A 23,116-nucleotide genomic window follows, 5' to 3' on the forward strand; every position below is an offset into this window, starting at 1 on the left:
AGGTGGGCGGCGCACGGAGGACCACCGGTGCCCTCCCCGAGGCGCTTCTCCCCCAGTACTTCCTACTCGAGGGAGGCGCCCCGCCCCGCTTTTAGGACCCCCCCTCAGCCGCCGCTCAACCCGCCTGCTGGCCCCGGCTCACTTCCGCCCCGCGGGACCCGGCGAGCGGCGCGGCCTCCAGCGCGGGGAGGAGCCGGCGGCCTTGGGGGCGTGTCCTCTGGCGGGGGAGGCGCCCGCGGCGGCGAGGGGCGGGGCCTCCAGCGCGGGAGGAGCCGGCGGGGGCGGGACTTCGGCGGCGAATGCGGGGCGGGGGCGGCGAGAGGAGAAGCAGGCGGCTGCGAGGGGCGGGGCCGCGCCGGCCTCCTCTCCGCTGCACTTCCGGCGGGCGGCGCTGGGGGCAGCAGGGAGCCCGCGCCCCTGCCGGAACCGGGCGAGCACCTGGGCGCGTGCGCGGCGGCCGCGATGGCGGGGCCCGGCTGGGGCCCCCCGCGGCTGGACGGCTTCATCCTCACCGAGCGCCTGGGCAGTGGCACGTACGCCACGGTGTACAAGGCCTACGCCAAGGTGCGCGCGGCGCCTCGGGGTGTCGGGCCCCGGAGCAGCGCCGCGCCACGCTCGGGCTGAACGCGCGCCCCAACCCCGTGGAGCCTGCGGGCCGGGGGACCGCCGGGTGGGCTGCGCGGAGTCTAGGCCCGGGAGGGGGGGGTGGGAGACCTCGGGGCTGGGGTCCGGGGGGGCCAAGGCGCGCCTCTCCAGCCACCCTGGGCCCCGCCCCCACAAGCAGAGCCCACAGCTCCCGTCCCCCCAGAAGGACACTCGCGAGGTGGTGGCTATAAAATGTGTGGCCAAGAAGAGCCTGAACAAGGCGTCCGTGGAGAACCTGCTGACGGAGATCGAGATCCTCAAGGGCATTCGGCACCCTCACATCGTGCAGCTCAGGGACTTCCAGGTGGGCGCGGGGCGGGGGCGGGGCCTCCCGGGGCGCTGCGGGGAGGGCGCGGTCCTCAGGCCGCCCGTCCGCTCCCGCCCCCGCAGTGGGACAGCGAGCACATCTACCTCATCATGGAGTTCTGCGCGGGCGGCGACCTGTCCCGCTTCATCCACACCCGCAGGATTCTGCCTGAGAAAGTGGCCCGGGTCTTCATGCAACAGCTGGGTGAGCGCCCCGACCCCCGCCCTGGCCTGGGCCCCTCCCTGGCTTAAGCTGCTCTAAGAGAGGCAGGAGAAATGTTCCAGGGCCCAAGTGTTTGGCAAGGGAGGGCAAGGTCTTACAGGGCTGGGGCCATCCCGGGAGGCTTGCAGAGGCGGCGGGGCAATCCGGGGAAACCCTTAGGGTTGGCGGCAGCCTGGAGCAGCGCAGGGGGGCGGGCCCCGCTGACCTCCCTCCCTGGCTGGGAGCCGCGCGCCAGCCAGTGCCCTGCAGTTCCTGCACGAACGGAACATCTCCCACCTGGACCTGAAGCCACAGAACATCCTGCTGAGCTCCTTGGAGCGGCCGCACCTGAAGCTGGCAGGTGTGTGTGGCGCAGCCCGGGAGGGGTTGGGGGAGGGGGCGTGTGCGGAGGCCTCCCCGGCCCGGGCTCCCTCCACAGCCCTGGCTCTCACAGCGCTCTCTGTTGAGTCGTCAGACGCTGGGCCCTGTGGGCAGGAGGTGGGACCTTCCTCAGGTGCCACACACAGGCCCAGCCGCGCTGTGGGTGGGCTTAGGGCTTCAGGCTGCATGTGTCCGGGCTTGGGGTCCCTGGACACAGGCCAGGGTTTGGTGTGAGGCCAGCCTCAGGATCTGGCCTGAGTCAGGGTGCGGTGTGCACCGGCAGCAGTGGGGAGCAGGACCCCTCCCCCCTGGCGGGTTGGGAGCGGGGGCGGGAACGGAAGCAGCTGGAATTGGATGGAGCCCGTGGCCCGGCCTCCCCGGCAGACTTCGGCTTCGCCCAGCACATGTCCCCATGGGACGAGAAGCACGTGCTGCGCGGCTCGCCCCTCTACATGGCGCCCGAGATGGTGTGTCGGCGGCAGTACGACGCCCGCGTGGACCTCTGGTCCGTGGGGGTCATCCTGTACGGTGAGACCCCCGCCCCTGCCTGCACTGCGCACCCCTGCCCGGTGAGGGCCGGGCCTGGCTTGACCCCGCCTCCCTGCCTCCCCTCGGCCACGTCCGCAGAGGCACTCTTCGGGAAGCCCCCGTTCGCGTCCAGGTCCTTCTCGGAGCTGGAGGAGAAGATCCGAAGCAGCCGGGTCATCGAGGTGGGTCCGGCAGGGGACGCAGGGCCTGCCCACCGATGGGGTCAAGGCCAGAGCAGGCTCGGGCCCAGCTTCCCCCAGCGCAGTCCGGGAGGGGGCACAGGGCCTGAGCAGGCTCCTCCGCGCTGAGGGCTCCGTGCGCAGTGGGGGGGTCCGGGGAAGGAGGCTTGTCCCTCTGGGTCTCAGTTTCTCCACCGTCAAGCATGGGCGCCCTGGGCCGGAGGAGCCCAGTGTGATGTGTCCCCGCCCCCGCTCTCGGCAGCTCCCCCTGCGGCCGCCGCTCTCCCGAGACTGCCGGGACCTGCTGCAGCGGCTCCTGGAGCGGGACCCCAGCCGCCGCATCTCCTTCCAGGACTTCTTCGCCCACCCCTGGGTGGACCTGGAACACATGCCCAGCGGGGAGAGCCTGGCCCGAGCCGTGAGCAGGCGGGAGCGGGGGTGGATTGAGGGGTCCCGTCCGTCCCCTGGGTGGTGAGCAGGTGGCGTGCCCCATGAGGGCAGGGGGTGGACACAGACGTGGGCAGAGCTGGGCCCGACCCCGGCCCGCTTGCTCCGCAGACCGCCCTGGTGGTGCAGGCTGTGGCGAAGGACCAGGAGGGGGACGCGGCTGCCGCCTTGTCGCTCTACTGCAAGGCCCTGGACTTCTTCGTGCCCGCCCTCCACTGTGAGTCCTGGGCGGTGCCCCGTGGGTGGCTGTGGCCATAGCTGCGCTGGACAGGTTCCGGGAGTGGCCCGGCAGGGGTTCCATGGGGCATAAATGGGCACGTAGTGTTTCGGGGGCGCTGGGGGTTCGTGTGGACCTCCCGGACCCCTCCTACCGACACCTGCCTTCCACAGACGAGGTTGATGCCCGGCGGAAGGAGGCGATTCAGGCGAAGGTGGGTGCCACTCCGTGGTGCAAATGGGGGGGGCGGGGCCAGCAGCCAGGGCACCGAGGGCGTGGCTCTCCTAGAACCGGAACTTGCTGGCAGGGGAGGCCCTGAGGGCGGGCCTGGAGGTGGGAGCTGGTGAGAGGTGGGGTCCAGCCCCTCCTCAGCCCCTCGGCCCCCTGCAGGTGAGCCAGTACGTGTCCCGGGCGGAGGAGCTCAAGGCCATCGTGTCCTCCTCCAATCAGGCCCTGCTGCGCCAGGGGCCCTCTGCCCGCGACCTGCTCAGAGGTAGGCCCCGCCCCTGGCCCACCCTTCTGGTCCCTAGACACCAGCCTGGGGGTGGGGGGCAGCAGGCTGGGGTCCGCTCCCCTCACCCTGAGCTCTGCCCCTCATCCCAGAGATGGCCCGGGACAAGCCACGCCTCCTGGCTGCCCTGGAAGTGTCTGCTGCTGCCATGGCCAAGGTCTGTGCGCCGTGGGGGTCCCGGTGGGGTGGGAAGGACTCCACGTCCTGACCCTGAGTGGCCTGGTGTCCCCCACGTGGCTGCAGGAGGAGGAAGCTGGCGGGGAGCAGGACGCCCTGGACCTGTACGAGCGCAGCCTAGGAGAGCTGCTGCTGCTGCTGGCAGGTGCGTCCCTGCCCGTCCCTGTCCCCGTCCCCGGGGCTGGCTGCCCTGGCAGGTGCGCCCCTGCCCCGTCCCTGTCCCGGTCCCTGGGGCTTGCTGCCCTGGCAGGTGCACCCCTGCCCTGTCCCTGTCCCCGTCCTTGGGGCTGGCTGCCCCTGGCAGGTGCGCCCCTGCCCTGTCCATGTCCCTGTCCCTGGGGCTGGCTGCCCCTGGCACGTGTGCCCCTGCCCTGTCCCTGTCCCCGTCCCTGGGGCTGGCTGCCCCTGGCACGTGCGCCCCTGCCCCGTCCATGTCCCCGTCCCCGGGGCTGGCTGCCCCTGGCACATGCACCCCTTCCCAGTCCCCGTCCCTGGGGCTGGCTGCCCCTGGCTCGTGCGCCCCTTCCCAGTCCCCGTCCCTGGGGCTGGCTGCCCCTGGCTCGTGCGCCCCTTCCCAGTCCCCGTCCCTGGGGCTGGCTGCCCCTGGCATGTGCGTCCCTGACCTGTCCCCGTCCCTGGGACTGGCTGCCCCTGGCACGTACGCCCCTGCCCCATCCCTGTCCCCGTCCCCGGGGCTGGCTGCCCTCACCGCCTGCCTTCTCTCTGCAGCAGAGCCCCCCGGCCGGAGGCGGGAGCTGCTTCACACCGAGGTGCCTGCTGGGCTGAGAGGGTTGGGGGCTTCTCTTCCCCTTGCTCTCTGCTTCTACCTGTGGGGACCTCCCTGGGTTCCCGGTGGAGTTCCCCACCCTCAGGTGTCCCGGTGTGGCTGCTGCAGACAGGAAGGCTTCCTGGAGGAGGGAGCGGGGAAGGGGCACGGAGGGCCCTGGAGAGCGTGGGGAGGAGTTGGGTAGGAGGCGCCTCACAGCCGTGGGCTCGTCTTCCCTGTGCAGGTCCAGACCCTCATGGCTCGAGCTGAGTACCTGAAGGAGCAGGTCAAGGTGGGCGCCTGCGGCTCCCTGGGGCTCAGGGCTGTGGGCCTGCCGTCCGCCTGGCCAGCCCCCGCCCAAGGCCTCTCCACCCGTCTCTGTACCCTTCCTTCCGCAGATGAGGGAGTCTCACTGGGAAGCAGAGACCCTGGACAAAGAGGGGCTGTCGGAGTCGGTCCGCAGCTGTGAGTCCTGCCCTGGGGTCTGGCCCTCCACCTGGGGGTGGCCCTGGACTCTGCCTCTCTGGCCGGAAGCCTGAGACTGGCTCCACCGCCCCCCCCAGCTTGCACCCTGCAGTGACCGGGAAGACTGGATGGAGAGGCAGCCGCGCCAGGCCAGGCTGACGCCCAGGACTTGGTGCCCCTGCAGCCCGGGAGAGCCTCGGCTGGGCACCTCGGGGACCCCGTGTCCCAGGGTCTACAGCCTCGCTCGGGACCCCCACCCTGCAGAGGTGTGCCGGGGGCAGGACGCTGCGAGGAGAGGAGACTTTCTCCCGTGAGACCCGTGGGTCCTGACCCCGTGTGGCGGGCGCCCAGCCACGTGCACATCTGCTCTGAGAAGGGGCTGGGGCCTTGCGCGGGCAGCGGTGCCCTGCGTTCCCCCTTCCTCGTCTCCCTGCACTGGAACAGGGCCTGCCGAGCCCCTCAGGGACCACCCCCCCTCAGCCCTGTCCTCCTGGGTTCCAGGCCCTGCCTGCCTCTCGGTACTATCCAGTGCTCCTGCAGGCACGGAGCGAACTCCCTTCCCGGGGTGGGCTGCTCCTGCCCTGGGCCTGGTGCTGCTGTGACGCCAGCGGGTGACCCTGGCAGCCCCTTCCCGGGCTCATGGGGACAGAGGGGCTGACCGCTGGAGAAGGGGGCACACCTGGGCTCTGACAGAGCCGGGGCGTCAGTGCCCGAGCCCAGCTGTACAGAATGCACTCTGTCATTTCGCTAGTAAATTATTTTCTCTACTTGTGCAGCTCTTCCTGCTCACGGGCTGGGGTGGGTGCACCTGCCTCCCGTCCTCAGCCCCCGGGGACCCAAGAGGGTGCGGCTGGCCTGGGGTGCGTCACTCTGTACCATACACTCCCAAGCCCTAGTTGGGGGCCCCTGGCCTCCCACTGCCCCCTCACCCTGCGCTGGTGAGAGCAGTGAACTGCATTGGGGGGAAGGCACCTTTTGGGGTGTCTTGTGCTCAGAGACCTCCAAGTGGTCACCCTTCCCTGCGGGCTCTGCCCTGTCCACCCACGTTTGGGTGTGACCAGCACTTTTGGGGAGCAGACCTGGGGACTTAGAGGTAGAGTTGGGGGGCACCTCCAGTGAGCCACTGGGGAACCCCTGAGAGAGCCCAGGAGCACCGTTACCCTGGGTGTTAGAGGACTGGCCACTGGGGGGCAGTGTGGAGCGGTGGCGCCCATGGCTGGAGGGGCGGCCACGGTGCTGCCTCAGCTCCCAAGCCCGGAACCTGGGGAACCACTGTGCAGTCTGTTTCCTTCTTGGTAGAACCAGGGTGAGGCCAAGTGTCCACGGGAGTCTGTGGGGAGGTGCTGTACTTGGGCCTGGCGTCCGGAAACAGGCCGGACAAGGGGCCTTGGTCAGGAGGCGGATGAAGACCCCCGTGGTCTGCCACACTGGCTTCGAAGGGGTACAGAGGGGCGACCCAGGAGGCTGAGGCCAGCAGGGGCGCCCGCGGGCTGGGGACTGGGAGGAGGTGGCCAGTGCTGGGGCCTCTGCTGGCTAGGCCCGTGGGGAATGGGCAGACCCGCTCTTCAAAAGCTGTTTTTCCTTTTGGGGCGGGAGTTTGCACTTCTCACCTTCAACATGGGGCACACAGCACACCCCAGCCTTCCCTCCCACCTGCCCTCAGAGCCAGCCCTGGCCACTTGGCCCCTCCCCAGGAAGCAGTGGGCAGGCCTCTGGGCAGACTGAGGGGCCCAGTGTCCCCATGCCCACCTGCCCCTCCCCCGGCTGGCTGGGGAGCCAAGGAAGGCCCGTCGGTCTGGGAGGAGGTCACCCAGAAGGATCCCTCCCGTGGGGAGTGGGCCTGGGGGAGGGGCGGGGACACGCCACTGCCCACTTCCCGAGGCAACTCCCACCGCACTCAGACCCTCACGATCCTGCAGGTGTGACAAGAGGCGGCTTCCACCTCTGTCCCCGGGACCCCGCCCCACTCCCAGCCCCTGCTCTCCTCAAGCCCCCACCCCACCCCAGCCTCAAGGCTGTGGGGCTGAGCCCCAGCTGGGTCAGCAGGCAGTGAGCTGCCCAGATGTCCCCAGTGCCTGCTGGGGGCTCGTGTGTGAGGGAGCATCTGGCAGTGGGGACCGGGAGACCCTCCACCCTGCGAGCCCTGGCCACCCTCCCCTGCTCCTGCCAGGGACCACCTGTATCTGCGCCCTCCTTCCCCAGGGTCCTGGGCCTGAGCAGTCAGGATGGGTGCAAGGCAGCAGGTGGGGGCCCAGGGGCACCAGAGACCCCCCCAAAATCCTTTGTGAAGCAGAGCCACAGCCCCTGGGACGCTGGGGACCCGCTCAGGCGTCTGCTTCCCCTGAGAGAGCACAGGGGTGGGGTCGGAGGGGCTCTCTCACTGTCCTCTAGCATTTCCTGGGGGAGGGGGGGGGCGCGAGTCCAAACCCTGGTGCTCTGATGGAGGGGTTTTGGCACCATGAGAGGGACGTTTTGGTGGCAGATGGTTTTCTTGGTGGCTTCATATCACACCGGAGGGGTGGGCCCCTGGGGAGCGCATGACTGTCTAAATAAGAGGTGTAGAGGGGAGGGCAGGGCACAGCAAAGCACACACTCCCAACCCAGTTTCCTGCCCAGCGCACCCTAGGAGGCTCCAGTGACGCTGGCTCCCGTGGCTGGGTCCCTGCGCCCACGTGGGAGACCAGGATTGGGTACCCAGCTCCTGGCTTCTGCTCCATCCAGCCCCAGGCTGCTCTGGGGATTTGGGGAGTAGACAGGCATAGAGGATCTGTGTTTCTGTCTCTTTGTCTTTCAAATAAATGAAAATAAATAGAAGGCAGGAGACAATGAGTCCAGCGCCCGAGGGCTTGGGAGAGGGGCGGGTCAGCCCCCAGCAGGGAGCAAGGGCAGGAGGGGGAGGCACCCAGCCGCCTGCTCTCTGCCCATCTGAGCCCCAGACCCGGCCCCTCCCACCCCAGCACCTCCCCCACACCACTGCAGGCATTCTGCAGACAGGTAGGCTCCTTAGGGTCCCCAGGCTGTGAAGTGGGGACCAGTGTGGGGGCTCAGCCCCCTCCCACTCCCCGGCCCGGGGTCCCAGGCAGCCCGCTCTATGGGGTTCCGTGGATGCTGCCCCTCCCCAGCTCTTCCCCGCCCACCCACCCCCAGCCCTGCCAACCGCTGAGGGGGCGGGGTCTGTCCAATCCCATTAGGCAGAGGGCCCCTGGGGCGGCCTCCCTGCCTGCTGACACTGCCGAGCCGGGCTCTGACTCAGGTCTCCTCCAGCTCCACCAAGGTCAGGAGGGGTTGTCGGTGGCCACCAGCCCTTCTTGGGGGGATGCCGGGAGAAAGAGGCTCAGTGTGACGGCCCGAGCAGCCCTGTCCTCATCCTGCGTCCTCCCGGGCCTACCCCCTTGTCCGCCTACCCCCACCGTCCCCTCCAGCACAGCTGTGTGTCCCTCATTTTACACGGAGCCCTAAGGAAGCTCTGCCCTTGAAACCAAACCTGGTGGCCGTTCCCGCCTGTGACTCTTGGCTGCCTCCCCACAGGCCGGCACCTGGGCAGCAGCAGGCCATGGCCCCAGACCCTAGGGGGCCCCTGCATGGGTGACGGCTGAGATTGGAGAGTCCTGGTTCTGACGAATGACTGCTCTTGGGGACATGGAGCACTGCCCAGTTTGGGGCTGACTGGGCTCCCCGGGATCGGTGGAAGTTGGAGTCACCAGCAGCACTCCTGCCTGCTTCGCCTCCACGTCTGTTAGGCAGGCAGCTAGAAGTCAGCCTGTGTGGGAGGGGCCTGGGGAGGACCAACAGCTCCAAAGCACCCCAATATTTTACACTGCACAGTCCTGCCCAGACCCTGATAACTTCCCAGGTGGTCTCGGCCATTCCCCCAGGGAAGCTCCCCAGGAAAGCCCTCTCCCCTCGGCATCAAATGGGGTATCAGGCACTCTAGGGGGGCTGCTGTGCCAGGTGGGCTCCCCAGTCTGATCGCACCGCGTACTGAAACCCGGGCAGCAGTTTCTCCTAATCTACACTCAGCAAACCCTTTGTACTGGAGGCGGGGGTGGGGGAGGAATAGACCCCCTTAAAACCCAGCCTAAGTGAACCGGGCACTGTCTCTCAGGCTCTGTCTGAAGAGGTGCCCATCCAGTCTTACGGATGCCCTGGCCCCAGTAAAACCTTGCCGCTTTGCCCTCCACTGCTCTCTGTCTCACTCCTGAATTCTTCCTTGCGCGAAGACAAGAACGCTACACTCACCTCCGCTAACACTTCCATCTCCAAAATGAGGAGGTGGGACAGGCACGGGGCCCCAGACGGCTGTGGTTGAGCTGTGGCCTCCGGTGACGCCTGTCTGCCCATGAGCAACCCCGTCTACAGCTGCATGCCAGCCCTGGGTCCTCCCGCCCCAGTCACTGGACCTAGAGCCATGCCAGGCTGTGCCGGCGGAGAGCCTGCACACCTCCTAGGGGCTGCCGCTGGGGGGGGGCCTGGCCCGGAGGGCTCCTCCCAGCAGAGACGCCCTTCCTGGGGACAGGCGCAGGGGTGGGGGCGGGGGGCGGGAAGAAGTGGAAGGCCAGCACATCGTGGGGGTCTTTATTCGTCACTGAGCTGGGAGAGAAGACTCCAGCTATGGAATCCAGAGAGAATTCTACAGGAACAGAAATGAGCTGGGCCCTGGGCCCACACAAGGCCCAGAGCCGCCTGGGCCGCTGTTCCGTGCCAGCTTCATCCTTGGCGCCGCGCCCCTCGCACAGCAGCGCCCGGCCCCCTCGAGGCTGTGCCTGCAGCTGCTGCCCTGAACAGGGACGGGAGAGGCTGGGAGGCCCTCCACACCTGCCCGGCCCAGTCCCACTTCACAGAGGACAGAATGAGGCCCAGGGGGCAGAGACTTTCAAAGACCATCAACGAGAAAATTGGCGCTCCAGCCTCCTGTCTGCAGAGGGCGACCGCCCAGAGCCCCTCCGGGAGCATCCGAGTGTCGGGGTCCAGAGGGGCTGGCCTGGGCGTGGCGCGTCTGCCCAGCGTGGGCTCTGCCCTCGCGTGCCGGTGTGCTGGGTCCCTGTGTGGCTCTCACATGTGCTCCCGGGTGCAGGAACATGGGCCTGGCCCTACACTCCCCAGAAGCCTTCCCCAGGCTGAGCGGAGGGTGGTCCTGGGGGCTTTGCTCCCAGAAGGCCAGCTTGGAGCTTGGATGAGATGGGTTCCAGGGCTAGGGCGGGGCGGGGAGAACAGGGCCCCAGGCGGGGTGTGGGTCCCCTGGGGGGCTGAGACACCCTGAGCCCTCCTGTGGGCAGCCCCAGGGACAGCGGTCACATGATGCAGCACTTTTCAGCTGACTGCTTGAGGTCCCCCAGGGTGGCCTGGGCCTTGTCCTTGATGGAGCCGAGGTCCAAGCCAGGGAGGCTGGCCAGCTGCCCGAGGACGGAGGCCTTCTCCTCCTCTTCTTCCGTGTCCTCCTCGATCATCTTGGCCAGCTCCCGGGGCAGCTCCACGTCTCCCCCCACCATCTGGATCTGGCTCTCGTCCGTCTCGTTCTGGGGGGGGAGGGGGAAGGCCGGTCCATGAAAGGGCAGGAGGGGGCTTCCTGACCCCTAGGCTCTCGAGACTGGAGGATCTGCCAGGGAGTAAGGAGGTGGAAACACCCAGCCGGGAGTCCCACTGCTACCGTCAGCTCAGGCATGTGCTGGCTGTCGTCAGCGACACAGAGGGCACAGCCGAGGACGGCACCATCGTCCACCACGCACCTGACAGACGGACAGCCCTGTGAGGTGGGTGTTGCTACCTCCGCTTTACAAATAAGGAGCCTGAAGCTCAGATACATGAGCAGCCTGCCTGAGTTCCACACGTGGCGGGCAGGGGAGCCACCGTCGTGCAGCGGTGAGCACCGCATCTGTGGTCTCTGCAGGACGCCCAGTAAGGGCCGCTGCACCTCCCTGGCCTGTCCAGCTGGGTCCCGCGCAGTGGCATCCAAGTCCTGCCTCTCCTACTGGCACAGAGTTCCATGGTGGAAGGAACCAGTCCGCCCCTAGCTGGGTTTGTGGGCAGGCACCCCTCTGAGAGCCTTCAGGACCCTGGTGCCCTGTGGGGAGCCCGAGGCGTGGCTGGGGGGGAGGGGCGGCGATAAGTGCAGCGGAGGGAATGTGACATTCAGAGTTGATCTTGGATTCCAGCAGAATGGAGCTCTGTGCGTCCAGTCCCCAGTCAGAGGCGAGCAAAGTTCTGGGCACACAGAAAGGAGTGGCCGAGCAACCATCCTGAAGCAGACTTACACGGAGAGGAGGGAAGGGGCTCTCTGTGCGCAGACCCCAGGCCCTGGAAAGCAGCCCCCGGCCCAGGCGCAGCGGGCTCAGGATTCAGAGCCCAGAGCGGCCTCCGCCCACCCACCCTCCGGCTGCATCACTCTGCCCCATGACCCCAGCTAAGCCCCTTAATCTCTCCGGGCCTCCGTTTCCTCATTTGTTGCTGTGAGAGTCAGCCCTCCCTGGCAGCTGCACGGGGAGGGCAGGGAGGACAGGAAGGTCAAGGACCCGGGACAACACAGACAGTGACCTTTCTTTCCCAGCTGGCCCTCCAGGTGTGTTTGGAAGCACCCCACTCCTACCCCACTCCTCTGAGCACCCACCCCTTCAGTAAGGTCCACCACCTCCGGCTGGGGAGGACAGAGGTGGCGAGAAAGGACGGGGTTTGCTCCAGAAACTAACAAACAAACAACCTGTCCATCTCCAGAGGACTTTACCCCCTCAGCATCAAGCTTTGTCCCTGGGCAGGCACCTGCTCACATCAAGTGAACGAGTGAGGGAGAGCCGGATCCACCGAGCACCGTGTCGGTCTTACCCAGGCTGAGCGATGCTGCAGAAGGAGCCTGGCAGGTGCACCCCGCTTACCTTGGGCAGCCGGTATTTGTCTCGGAAATGACTCCGCAGGGTGGCACGCTCTGCCTTCCTCTGTGCAAACTGGGCGTCCCTCTCCATCCTGCCGGGCACGGGGGAGGGGGTGTCACTGCCAGGGATGAGCGAGGGGTCTCGAGCCCCCAGGGCCGCCTGCAGCAGTCCCACCTGTGTGTAGCCAGGGAAGTCCTGCCCAGCTGTGGGGTCTGTCCTTGTCCTAGCGCCCATTGTCCCACTGGATGGGTCGATCTGGCTCTTGCCACAGACCCTAAAAGTTCCACACATCACACCTGCTCTCTCCTCCCTGCCCGTGAGGCTGTGCCATGGCAAGGAAAGCATTGAGACAGGCTTGGAGCCACCACCGCGTTAGGGATGTCCTTGGGGAAGTCATTTACCTTCCCTTCTGTAAATTGGGGATAAGAGTTTGCAATTTACACCGGGTTTTCAGGACTAAGAGAAATGACAGTGATGCTTAGCAAGGACACCAGGTGCCGGTTACTGTGCTGAGCAGTTTGCAAGCATCAAGTCATTTGCCCTTCAACACGTAGGGTGGACACTGTCACAGAGAGGTTCAGAAACTTGCCTAAAGTCACCCAGCAGAATCTGAACCCTAGCAGCCTAATCGCTCCGGGGTCCAGCCCCAAGCCCACCGGAGCTGCCCTTCCAGCACTGGGCAGTGGGGGGCGGGGGTAGGCAGGGTCACTGCCTGAGAGTGCCCCCATCCCGACATCAGCTTCCCACCGCCCAGGGCTCCCCTGCTTCTCAGAGCCCCAGCGGGGAGAAGACGCAGGCGGCTGGGACCAGATCGGATTAAGGGATTACTGGTTCTGTCAGAAATGCACGTGCACCCCCTTCCCCATCCCAGGCCCCTCACTCCTCCTGAGCAGGAGTAGAAGCTGGAGCAGGGTCCTGGAATTGAGACTGGGTGACTCCGGGGACAGCCTAGAGGGCAGGGACCCGCCCCTAACACTATCTACCAAAGTGGGATGAGGGCTTCGGGGCTCGAGTCCGTCCCGCGCGGGCAGAGCCGGCGGGAGCGGGCGGGCGGGTGGGGGGTCGCCGGAGCCGGGAGGGGGCCCCCACTTACTTCTCCTCCACCAGTTGCCTCTGGTACTCCTCGTACTCCTCCCGGCTCATGCCCTGCGCCTCGGCCGCCGACTTGTCCCCGTCTCCCTTGTCCTCGCCGCCCCCCAGGCTGCCGGTGAGGTTCTTCAGCTGGCCGCCCACCATGGTCTTCACCATGAACGCCATGGTCTTCGCGGGCCGGGCGCCGGCCACGTCCGCACCTGCTTCAGCACTGGGCCCGCGGACAGCGCCCGCCGCGCGCGCTCGCCGGCGCCGCCCGCCCCCGCCTCCGCCCCCTCCCCAGAGGGGCGGGGGGCACGCACGGGGCCGGGCGGGCGGGGCCACGTGCCCGCTCCCCACTCCCGCCTCTCCCACGTGCCTCCCTCAACGCCAGCTCCGCCGAGCACCGCGGACCGCGCATCTCGGCGCGCGGTGGGTGGTAGGGTGTCCTCCGGGAAAGGGGCTGTGCGGACTCCTGCTCCCCTCTTGGGTTTCGGCAGGGAGGTGGGGTAGCAGCCTGGGGGCAAAAACCTTGCCTTGAACTCCACCCCGTTTCCCCCGCCCCTTTCCCCACACCCCCACCCCGACCCCAGCAGCTGCCCAAAGAGCTTGACAGGGAATGGGGGGAGACCCGAGAGCTGGAGCCCGAATCCCAGTTCAGGCTCTGGGAGCGGGGCCGGGGGAGGGGGAGGGGCTCCCAGGGTGCTCGCTCCTGCACCTGCCCTGCTGCCCCTGGAGCTGCGGGGGGTGGGGGTGCGTGGGAGATGCCTCTCCTTGTTCTGGGTGCGTTTGGGGAGAATGATACACACATGTGGCTCCTGCTGCCCCTATAAGTGCAGGCGTTTGAGGGGTCAGTCCATCCCTTGGCCTCACACACACCTCGCTCCCTACCCAGAGGAGGCGGACGCCTTTGGGAGAGATCAAGGGGAACCTGGGAGGTCAGTGATGGTGTCAGAGCTTGGGGAGGCAGGGATCACTTTTAATAAGGCGGGAGCTTGCCAGCCGCTGAGGTGTGAGCGGGAGCTGGGCACACAGAAGACGCCACGCTGCCCACTCGCCAGTGAGAAGGGGCTGTGGTCAGGCTTGCGTGTTGGGGGAGAGGGGCTGCCTCCTGAGAGCCCCCAGGGCGCTCGCGATGTGTGGGGCAGGGCCCTGAGGAAGGCCGCCTCTGGACAGACACTCCCGAAAGCGCTTGTCCAGCTCCTGTCTGCAGCCAGAGAGAGAAAGGGGACCTGAGTCTCGGTCTTCCGCGCTTTTGAAACCAAGCCCCCTACACTCACAGCACCACTGCCCCCTCTGCCTGGGACCGGCCGTGGCTCCCTGGGCCTGCCATGTAGGTGCACGCTCCCCCCCCCCACACCCGCCGGGTTGAAGAGCTGTCCCAGGCTTCCTGCCATGTTGCACCCCAGTGCACGTGCCCCAGCCTGTGTCCGTGACCACCTGTGCCTTCTCTACACGTCACTGCACTTCCGGGGCCACGGCACAGCCCCACGGATTTTTCTGGACTTGAAATCTCACCACCTTCATTCCTGAGGCCCTCGGCACACCCCACACCTCTAAGCAGCGCACACTCACTCCACAAACACCCCCCCAGCAGAAAGAGTGCCCCCACACCTCTCTAACTCGCTCTCTGCCCCAGTTCACAAACTGCTCCTGCCCTGTGCTCGAACAAGACTTGCGCTGTTTCTCCAGCGTGCTGTGCTGTGTCCGAGCCCCATGCCTTTTGTCACACTGTCCCCCGGGCATCCTATCTTGTAAGCTGAGAATCTTCTTGTCACCTGATGACCCTGATCAGGTGTCCCTTGCAGGCTGGGTCAGGTGCTTTGTGCCACACTCCCATAGACCCTGAACTTCCTGCGGGCACGGCCCTGGTGGCCCATGTGGGTGTCTGAGAACTGTGTGAGAGCAGGCCTCGGACCGGGCAGGGCTCTGTGCCTGGTCAGACAATGGGCCCCAACCTGTGTTGTCTTGCTCCTTCCCTGAGGGTGAGCTGGGCAGCTGCCCTCTGGAGCCCAGCGCCCCCTCTCCAATGGACAAGCTACAGCCCAGCACCAAGGATGCCTGTGGCACAGGAAGCCCTGCCCAGGGAGAGCCCACCTGAAGTGGACGTAGCAGAAGAAGGCCACAGTCTGGGCGAGGAGGAAGAGCAGGAGGACGCTGGGCCGCAGGCAGGAGGAGACCCCTGGGCACCCGCCGGGCTGGCAGGGGGCCTGGACTGCTGTCTTCTGAGAGGGCAAAGGGAGGGGGCTGGAATCTGGGCCATGTGCGGCCCTGTGTCTCCCCGCCCCAGGCTCGGGGTGCCCTGGCTGTTATCCAAGGAGCCTGGAGGAGGGGCAGCAGACGAAGCCGCCTCCCCTACCCGAGCTCCCACGGCTCCATCTGTGGGAACAGCTGGGAAGGCCCAGGGCCTGGGATCCTCAGGGGTCAGAGGCTCAAGAGAAGAGGGGGAGACGCTGACAGCACCAGGCAAGGAGGAGGGCGAGGGGAAGGCCGAGACAGGGCAGGGGCTCTCCTGACAGCTCCTCCTGCCTGGTCACTGAGCGCTGTCCCTGCTCCCACCCTGCTCGGTCTCCATCCCTGCAGAGAGCTGCACACCCAGGCAGACAGGCAGGTGCGCCAGGGGTCCTGGGAGAGGGGCGTCTGGGCTGAGCCCGGGGAGGGGCTCCCCCCTCCCCCGCTGCCTGCCCCTCACCACCACACTCCGCAGGTCCGTCTGCAGGAGCCCGAGGGTCTGCCTCAGCTCTGAGAAGTGGTGCTTGGTGCCCACGGGCAGGAAGGAGACCCGTGCTCCCGAGGCCATCAGAGCCGCGGCATCCCTGGCAGGGGGAGAGCGGGGGAGCTGCAGCCAGAGGCCCTCGTCCTTCCCTGCAATCGCCAGCGGTGGCCACACAAGGCACACGGACGGGCCCCTTCTTTCCGCCCCGGACTTTCTTCCTGCAACCTGAGACAGCTCTCCCTGAGCGAAGGCTCTCCCGGAGCTGTCTCAGCCCCAGGCTCCCCTGGGCCCTGCCTTCCATCCCAGCCCACTGGGCAGTCAGCTCCTCTCCCTCCTCCCTTGCGTCAGCCCCAGGCGTGTGCACGTGTGGGGCGGGTGGTGTTGGGTGCCAGCCGCAGGATCCGCACTATGCAGGGGCTATCTGAGCCCGGGGCCCCGTGGGCAGCTCTGGAGGCCGGGCTCGCAGTGGGAGGCGGGGAGGCCAGAGCAGGGCCCGGTGAAGTTGGGGACTGTCTCCTCCCACTGGCCTGACCCCAGCCCGGCTCTTTCTGAAAACCCCATCAGAACACTCCCTCCTCCTTCCAAGCTAAAGGAAGGCTCCTGTGTACTAATCCCCCCGGGGCTGCGGGTGGACAAGTCGCTTTTGAACAAGGACTTGGAATCCTTAAACTTGGTTCCATTCAAATCCAGGTCAGCTCAGCAAACCTCACCCCACCTCCAGCCCTGCCAGTTCCCAGGCTTGGTACTGGGCGGTGAGGGAGGGAGGGGAGGCGAGCAGGGGTGGGGGGTGCACTTCAGGCAGCAGAGCGACTTGATGGGGGCTTCTCCTCCCTCTCCCTGCCCCCCTGCTCCCCTGCCCCTCACCGCATCTCTCGCAGGGCCTGGAGCAGAGTCCGCTGTCCACAGAGCAGGGTGCTGAGCTGGGCAGAGTCCTGCGGGAGGCCAGCCCGTTGTCCAGGGTCCGGGTCACAGCCCCTGTCTTCTCAGAGCCCCTGGCCCAGGGAACACAGGCCCCCCACTCCTCCCAGCGGTGTTAGCCCATCACCTGCACTCTCCTATTTGGATACCTGGTGTTTATCTGACACCCGTCCACCTGGGCTGCTGGAGCTCCCCGCAACCCCTCTCCCCAGGGGTGCCTCTCCCTTCCCTTCTAAAGGGGCGCTGCCCCCCCAGGGAGTCTCCTTTGCCTCCTTCTTCCCCCAGGGCGGCTTCCAAGCTGGGGCCAGTGCTGATCAGCACCCCCACACACACACAGCCACCGCGCTTGGGTCCCTATCCTGTGACCTGGAGAGGGGACGTCCCTCTTGGGGATGGATGATGGAATCTGGCTGGAGGGGTCCGGGGAGCCCCTCCCCTCTGAGCCACTCTGGCTCAAGGACACAGGATGGAGCCCTCACGCTGTCACAGCCCGGCTGCCCCCTGTGCCCAGTTCCTACCACCTGGGCCGCTACGGCCCTCAGGGCCCCTCTGGGCTGGGCCTGCCCTGGGCATGGATCCCTAGGGAGCCGCCGGGATGGCAGCCCCGCTGAAGCCGGGTTCTGGTGCAGCTGAGCGTGAAGCGAGCCGTGTGCACGCCGCGTGCTCCAAGCAGATTAGCACCTGGTCTATTTCTGCCTTCGCCCGCAGCCCCCGCGTACCTGGCCTCCTTCGCTCTCCCAGCCCCAGCTGCACCTGCCCTGCCTGTCCCTGCAGGCCCTGGAGGAGACCAGCCCCCGGCTGGAGCACTTGTTCCTCTTCCAGGCAAATCAGAGCCCACTTGGCGCTGGACCAGGCCTGCAGGTGGAATCTTGGACGCCCGAGGGGCCACTCACCCAGCCTCCCTCTGGCCGGACCTGGCCTGGGGCCCCCAGCTGCTGCTTCCACTGCCTCCGTGCCTGGGCCAGCTGCTCAGAGAGACCCCCGAGGGCCTGCAGGACCCGGCTGTGCCGGCTGAGGCTCTCCTCCAGGTCACTGAGCCTTTCCCCTGGGGGGTGGGGCAGAGCTGGGTCAGGCAGCCCGTGGGGTGGGGGCGGGGCAACAGCCTACCTGGGGGTGGGGCTTCTCAGGGAGGGGCACCAGGAGGTGTGGCTTCTGCCTGGAAGACCTGCCCCTGGGAAATGTGCCCGGGGGTGTGTTGGGCCCAGCCCCCAGGCCTCCCTCGCCCCATTGGTTACAGGACTCCTGGTTCCAAGGGAAGATGCTCCCCTGCCCCAGCTGCCCACTCCCCGGGTCCCCACCCCCGCCCTGGGCACCGGAGTCCGGCTTCGGAACGACGTCCTCCCGAGCGCCCAGGGCCAGGGTTGCCCGCAGCGCCTCCAGCCGCCTGGCCAGGCGGAGCTGCTCCGCCTCTGGGAGTGGCTGCGGGGGAGCCTGGGCGGGGAGACAGGAAGTCCAGCTGGAACCCAGGGGAGGTCCAGAGGCAAGGACGCCCTCCCGCCGCCCCGCTCCCTGCTCACTGACAGCCAAGCTCCAGGCAGGGGAAGAGACCTGAGTCCAGCTCCCAGCCTCTGCCCCACCCCCGCCGGGCCCCATGCCCTTGTCCACACGGCTCCTACAAGCTCAGGTCCCACAGCCTTCTGTGGCCCCTGGCTGGTCCAGACCCCATCCTCACGCCCCCACAGCCCCTGCGCCTGCTGGTTTCCGGCCCCCAGCTCCCTCCGCTCTGAGCTGCCAGCCTGGGAGGCCGTGAGGACAGGGCCTGGCCCCCGGCACAAGGCCTGAGCAGAACTCCGAGAACCTGCGTGGCAGCGCTGGGGAGGCGTCGGTCACCTCTGGGCCCGGCTCGTGCAGACTGTAGGTCAGGAAGGCCAGGACGTCGTGGTCATCTGGAAGGCGGAGGCGGGGGGAGGTGGGCCCCCAGCCAGCACCCTGCCCAGGCACCCTGCCAAGCAAGCACCCGGCAGGAGGTAGGGCCCGAGAGCTGAGCCACGCCCTCAACCAGAGACAGCCCCCAGCACGTGGGGCAAATGGACAGTCCAGGTGCCCCTTGGCACATCCTGGGCTGGAGCGGGGACCACGCAGCACCCTCCGGGCCCAGGCCTCAAAGCAGCCCCTTGTCCAGCCTGGCTCTGATGTCACTGTCCTCCTCAGGAACCTTCCATGGCTCCCCAGTGCCCAGAGTCTAAAGCCCAGATCACTGCAGCGCCCTCATAAGGATGTGATGAGGGTTAACCAAGCCAGCAAGGGGTGGCGCCCTGTATACCGGGTGTACGGTGCCCGGTGTAGAGTAAGCTCCGCACCACGGACGCCAGCAGTTCAAGGACTCCGAGCTCCAACTGCACCCTGTTCTTTAGCAGGTGCCCCCTAAATGTCCCCACGGCTGTCCCTCTTCTGCTTGCCCGCGTACATCCAGTTGGGGTGGGTGCACACAGTGGGGAAGTGGCTCAGCCCCCCGTCGGGGCTCTCTAGAACGCTGGCTGAGCCGGAGTTGCTAAGCACCGCCCCCCACCCCCCCTCACCTGCCTGGAGGGAGCCTCACCTGCCAGGGTGCTAGTGGCTGCCGAGACCCCAAAGAATCCTCCAGGGGCCAATAGCAGGGGCCCCACCTCGACACAGACCTCATCAGGGTCGTGGGGAGTGAGGCCGCTGTTGGAGGATACCTGCAGGGCACGGAGGAGTGGAGGCAGTGAGCCCCTCCCTCCTCTGCGGAGCAGGGGGGGCAGGACATCCACCCCACCTCTGACTCCCTGGTCCCCGCCCACCGGCCCGCAGACTGGAAGGACGTGTGTGCAGTGGATACTGGGGCTCCGGGTGTGGGGGGGGGGCCTGTGTGTGTGTTGGCCTGTGTGTGCCAGGGACCCCGGGCATCCGTCACCTAGATGGCCCGCCACGGGGCAGGGCACTCACACGCAGTCTCTGTCCCCAGTAGGTGATCCGTGCTCTGATGGGGTATGGCCGGTTCCGGAAGTCCCGGCGACAGAGGCCCAGCACCCGGCTGGCCCCACCCCTGTGGGCACTTGGAATGCAGCAGGCCACAAAGGACCCAAGACCGGGCCAGTGGCCAGCAGCTTCTCTGCCCAGGCCTACAGTGCCGCCCCCTGTCCCCTACACACTGTCTACTCCAGTGTCCCTTGCCGTGGTTTCTCACTGAGGAGGAAGCAAGCCCCGGTCAGCTGAGTGTTGGGCCCTGCCCCCTACAGAAGGGCCAGGGGTCTCCCTGTGACCCCACCCCAGAGGGCAGAGGCCCGCACTGCCAACAGCAGGGTGTGCGCCCGCCATGCCCCCGGAGCCCGTCCCTCCCCACTGTCCTCCCTTCGGCCCAGGTCCCCCGGGCAGGGCTTCTCTTTCTTCCCCTCTGTGATGAGGGGACAAGTCCTAGCAGACAAGGACAAGGTGGCCAGCCCCTCCCTGCCTGGGGAGTGGGAGAGCAGCCGGAAGGGAGCCCTGAGCTTTGCGTTTCTCTGGGCACCGTGGGCAGCTCACCCCAGGGCACCCATCGCTGCCGCCTTCAGCCAAGAGGGAGGCAGGGGCACAGAGCAGACGGGAAGCCCGCCCCAGCGCTGCGTGACCTTGGGCAGCCGCCTCACCCCTCCCCGCCCGCGTCCTCGGCTTTATGAGGAGGAGACTAACTGCCGCGACCTCGTAAGGATGTGATGAGGGTTAACCGAGTCAGCAAGGGGAAGGTAGAGGGCTCTGTGCCCGGCGTTGTGGATGCCAGCAGTTATTCTAATTGTTACAAGCCAGGGGCTGTTTGCTGAGGGCACTGGCAAACCGGCCCAGCTACTGGGGAGGGCGGAGAGCCACGTCAGCTCTGTCATCCAGAACATGGGAGAGGCCCTGCTGGGGCCCACAAGTCCGGGCTCTGGTCTCAGCCCTGCCAGCGGCTCTGTGTCCTCGGGCCAGCCACCTGCCTCCCCTGGGCCTCAGAGGCCTCGGCTGATCCCCACTTACCAAGGGCGTGGGGGGAAGAGGGGCCCTGGGGTGTGAAATGGTCATTCCAGGCCCGCCCCTGTCCTGCCCCTTGGCACTGGGGCGGGGCGGGGAGCTCAGGGGACTGAGGGCTCCCTGGGCCACCTGCGAGCAAACTGGTCCTGGGGCCCCGGAAGCCTCGCTGAGGCTGTGAGCGGAAGTCCCGTCCTGGGGGCAGCCGGCAGCTCAGAGTGGGAGGCCAGCGAGGATGGCGGTTTGGAGGCTGGGGGCCCGGCGGGGCGGGGGCAGGAATGCAGAGGGTAACACAGGGGGCTCCTGCCAGACCCTTACCCGAGCTGTGTGCTGGGGCTGTGCCCGTCACCAGCCAGCACGCGGATGGCAGGGCTGTCCTGTGTGGGAGGCGACCATCAGCCGAGCCGGGCACAGGTGAGGCTGGGGCGCAGGTGGGGGCAGGAGGCGTCCACTCACCTGGGTGTCCCCGGCCGAGGAGTCCAAGAGGATCCCGATGCCGTCCCACGAGGCTGGCCCCCCCAGGACAGAGCCCACTCGGCCCCTTTCCCGCGTGTACCACACAGCCTGCAGGGCCCCAGCCCCAAAGTCAGGGCTCCCTGCAGGCCGCAGGAACCCCGGGCCTATGGCCCCCTCCCTGCCTCGCCCTCCCCCTGGGCTCCAGGTCAGGTGGGGGAGGGGAGGCACTCACCACACCCTGGGCCCCCCGGCGCCCCGGTCCCGTCACCCTCAGCTGCACCTCCACCTCCCAGGCAGACAGCAGGACAGGGACCCTGCTCCACACGGCGCCACCCCGGTCCCTCAGGGACGGCGCCAGGCGCACTTCGTCCAGGCCCAGGATGGCATCTGTGGACAGCACAGTTCAGGGTCCCCCTGTGCTCATAAGAGTCCATCTTACAGGTGAGCAAACTGAGGCCTCGGAGGGACGGGAAGGGCCTGGGAGCGCAGCCAGGGAGGCCTCCGACTTGTCCGCTGGGGCCACGCCCGGCTTCCGGGAGAGCGGAGGAGGGTAGGAAGGCAAAGGGCAGAGGTGGGAGCTGCCCGCCCGACAGTGAGGAAAGGGCAGAGGAAGGGAGGGAAACTGAGGCCGGCTCGGCAGGTGCGGGGTAGGGGGAGTCGGGGGCAGAGCTCCAGCTGCTCCCCACCCCCTGGCCTGCCAGCCTGGACGCTGGCCCGGGGCCAGGCCGTGCAGAAGCTGCTGATCCAGTGTGTGCTCTGCAGAGCCCAGGAGTGGGGGAGGGGTGGGGAGGCAGGAGCTCCCGCAGTCAGCCCTGCACAGGCTCCTGGGCCCTGCTCAGCCCTGCATGTCCTGGCTGGACCCAGGGGCGCCAGGTGGGTTTGCTAAAAGGCCAGATTAATCAATCAGCAGGCAGGCAGGTCTCACTGGGTGACCTTGGAGAATGTGGCTCCACCCCTCCCCGCCACTGGCACCTGTGACACCCCCGACTGGGCAAGCCCCCCCACCCCCAGCAGCAAGGGAGGCACAGGCGGGCCTGGCTCTGTGCCGCTGTTGGGGGCGGGAAGAAAGACCCTGGGGCCAGGCCACCCGCCTAGAGGGGTCTTTGGTTCTGGCTTCTGCCGGGAATCGTTCCTGTTCTGAGAACCTACACCTCATGGACAAAAACACGCAGCTGATCTGCTTTCTCTCTTTGCTCTGCCCTCTAGGCAGCTCTGAAGGAAAACCGTGGCCTACCTCTGGGGTGGGCAGAGCTCAGAGCGGTGTGGGTTTGCAACAAGCAGCTCCTCTCACACCCCCTCTAGCCCGAGTCCCATTCTTCCGGCTCTCGCCTCTGCCATGGGCCTCCACAGATCCCTTGCCAACAAGACCAGGTGGGAAGCAGACTGGGTGGGTCTGGTTGGGGGGGCTCTGAGCACAGACCAGTGGGCTGGATGCCCCTAAGCTCGCTTCCACCCTGGCACACACACAGGGTGAGAGGTGGGTAGCTGGTCCCTTTCGGACAGAACAGCAGACAGGAGGGGCCGGGCAGGTGGGGGCTTGAGGTCTGAGAGGCAGAGTAAGGGGAGGGGTCCAGGAGAGGGGAGGGGGAAGTCGGAAGCAGACAGGGGAAACTGAGGCGGGGTGGGGGGGTAGGAGGAGCAGGAGCGAGTCTGGGAGGGGCCCCCTGGGCAGAGGCTGGCCCTGGCACACCCACTGCGTACCCACTGTACACTCTGAGGTCCCCGCGCCTGGCCCTCACCTCCATGGTGGCTCCAGAAAGACATCCCAGCCCCAGGCGGTGCCAGTCCCGGTCCTTTGAAGCTGAGTTTGTACTCAAACCTGCGCCGTGGAGCAGCGGCCCCCGCAGGGCCCAGGAGGAGGAGGAGGAGGAGGCCGAGCGAGGGCCCTGGCCCACGGGTCCCCGGCATTGTGCAGGGAGCTGAAGGCCTGGCCCTGCGGTGGATCGTGGCTGCGAGGCCGGGGAGGGGCTCCTGGGGCCAGGCCAGGCAGGGAGGAGCTGGGTTCTGGCCCTCACCTCTCCCTCCGCCCCCCCTGCACAGACATCCGGTTCCTTTTTGACCCTATGCCCCCTGCTGCCTGCAGCCTGACCCCTCCCCAGCAGCCCAAGCCCCCTGGCCGCTTCCCCTCCGCTCTGGCACCCCCTTGGCAGCCCCGGCCTGTCCCCGCTAAGGGAGATGGGCCTCTGTGTCCTGCTGCTCCCTGCATGCCAACGCCGCCCCTCCCCCACTCCCAGAAGCCATCCTTGCCAGCACCCGCCTTCCTTAACAAGTGCCCTGGGAAACCGGGCCTGGAGAGACAGAGCAGGGGCCGGCGCCGTGGCGCAGC

General features: G+C 67.4%; 3 protein-coding genes across 23 annotated transcripts; 1 reads left to right on the plus strand and 2 right to left on the minus strand.

Moving 5' to 3' along the window:
* Positions 1-369: 369 nt before the first annotated feature.
* Positions 370-5,591, plus strand: ULK3 (unc-51 like kinase 3). Of its 6 annotated transcripts, none has more exons than XM_051834629.3 (16): positions 370-564; positions 785-949; positions 1,036-1,156; positions 1,410-1,514; positions 1,919-2,062; positions 2,162-2,244; positions 2,504-2,659; positions 2,800-2,905; positions 3,079-3,119; positions 3,296-3,398; positions 3,509-3,573; positions 3,660-3,738; positions 4,326-4,363; positions 4,604-4,651; positions 4,758-4,824; positions 4,923-5,591. In XM_051834629.3, the coding sequence occupies exons 1-16, from the start codon at positions 463-465 to the stop codon at positions 4,937-4,939; spliced, it is 1,440 nt and encodes a 479-aa protein (XP_051690589.1). In that variant the 5' UTR covers positions 370-462; the 3' UTR covers positions 4,940-5,591. The 6 variants fall into 6 exon arrangements, with proteins under 6 accessions (XP_051690589.1, XP_051690588.1, XP_069910780.1 ...); XM_051834628.3 differs by having other exon boundaries at positions 371-564; positions 4,323-4,363; XM_070054679.2 differs by having other exon boundaries at positions 372-564; positions 809-949.
* Positions 5,592-9,392: 3,801 nt separating this feature from the next.
* CPLX3 (complexin 3) lies at positions 9,393-13,289 on the minus strand. Of its 2 annotated transcripts, XM_089310905.1 has the most exons (4): positions 12,781-12,904; positions 11,862-11,961; positions 11,691-11,778; positions 9,393-10,340 (listed from the first exon to the last, which is right to left on the minus strand). In XM_089310905.1, exons 3-4 carry the CDS (start codon positions 11,775-11,777, stop codon positions 10,116-10,118), a joined length of 312 nt encoding a protein of 103 aa, XP_089167031.1. In that variant the 5' UTR covers position 11,778; positions 11,862-11,961; positions 12,781-12,904; the 3' UTR covers positions 9,393-10,115. The 2 variants fall into 2 exon arrangements, with proteins under 2 accessions (XP_089167031.1, XP_051690602.1); XM_051834642.3 differs by lacking the exon at positions 11,862-11,961 and having other exon boundaries at positions 12,781-13,289.
* A 74-nt stretch (positions 13,290-13,363) lies between these two features.
* On the minus strand, positions 13,364-22,867 carry LMAN1L (lectin, mannose binding 1 like). 15 transcript variants are annotated; one of them, XM_070054662.2, is made up of 13 exons: positions 22,530-22,859; positions 21,023-21,177; positions 20,791-20,898; positions 20,653-20,711; positions 19,300-19,399; positions 18,932-19,052; positions 18,223-18,278; positions 17,691-17,823; positions 17,286-17,437; positions 16,339-16,406; positions 15,451-15,574; positions 14,856-14,980; positions 13,702-13,965 (listed from the first exon to the last, which is right to left on the minus strand). In XM_070054662.2, exons 1-13 carry the CDS (start codon positions 22,696-22,698, stop codon positions 13,836-13,838), a joined length of 1,500 nt encoding a protein of 499 aa, XP_069910763.1. In that variant the 5' UTR covers positions 22,699-22,859; the 3' UTR covers positions 13,702-13,835. The 15 variants fall into 15 exon arrangements, 13 of the variants coding, with proteins under 13 accessions (XP_069910764.1, XP_089166992.1, XP_089166993.1 ...); XM_070054661.2 differs by having other exon boundaries at positions 14,856-14,983; positions 22,530-22,855; XM_070054659.2 differs by lacking the exon at positions 15,451-15,574 and having other exon boundaries at positions 13,418-13,965; positions 14,856-14,983; positions 22,530-22,862.
* Positions 22,868-23,116: the final 249 nt, after the last annotated feature.

Source organism: Oryctolagus cuniculus, chromosome 12 (genome assembly GCF_051225735.1).
Source record: "Oryctolagus cuniculus isolate XC-2025 breed Fujian yellow rabbit chromosome 12, ASM5122573v1, whole genome shotgun sequence".
In the NCBI taxonomy this organism is placed as follows: Eukaryota; Metazoa; Chordata; class Mammalia; order Lagomorpha; family Leporidae; genus Oryctolagus; species Oryctolagus cuniculus.

Bases quoted from the DNA above. Each gene is read 5' to 3' on its own strand.
- ULK3 (XM_051834628.3), top strand. From the start codon at position 463: ATGGCGGGGCCCGGCTGGGGCCCCCCGCGGCTGGACGGCTTCATCCTC. The intron at 1,157-1,409 runs GTGAGCGCCCCG...GCCGCGCGCCAG, and splicing joins GGTCTTCATGCAACAGCTGG to CCAGTGCCCTGCAGTTCCTG. The intron at 3,399-3,508 runs GTAGGCCCCGCC...CCCTCATCCCAG, and splicing joins TGCCCGCGACCTGCTCAGAG to AGATGGCCCGGGACAAGCCA.
- CPLX3 (XM_051834642.3), bottom strand. From the start codon at position 12,944: ATGGCGTTCATGGTGAAGACCATGGTGGGCGGCCAGCTGAAGAACCTC. The intron at 11,779-12,780 runs GTAAGTGGGGGC...CGTGCCCGGCAG, and splicing joins AGGCAACTGGTGGAGGAGAA to GATGGAGAGGGACGCCCAGT. The intron at 10,341-11,690 runs GTAAGCGGGGTG...CTCCCCCCCCAG, and splicing joins ACAAATACCGGCTGCCCAAG to AACGAGACGGACGAGAGCCA.
- LMAN1L (XM_070054659.2), bottom strand. From the start codon at position 22,698: ATGCCGGGGACCCGTGGGCCAGGGCCCTCGCTCGGCCTCCTCCTCCTC. The intron at 14,984-16,338 runs GTGAGGGGCAGG...TTGCCCTCTCAG, and splicing joins CAGGCCCTGCGAGAGATGCG to AAGACAGCAGTCCAGGCCCC. The intron at 13,966-14,855 runs GTGGGCTCTCCC...CTCTGGCTGCAG, and splicing joins TTCTGCTACGTCCACTTCAG to ACAGGAGCTGGACAAGCGCT.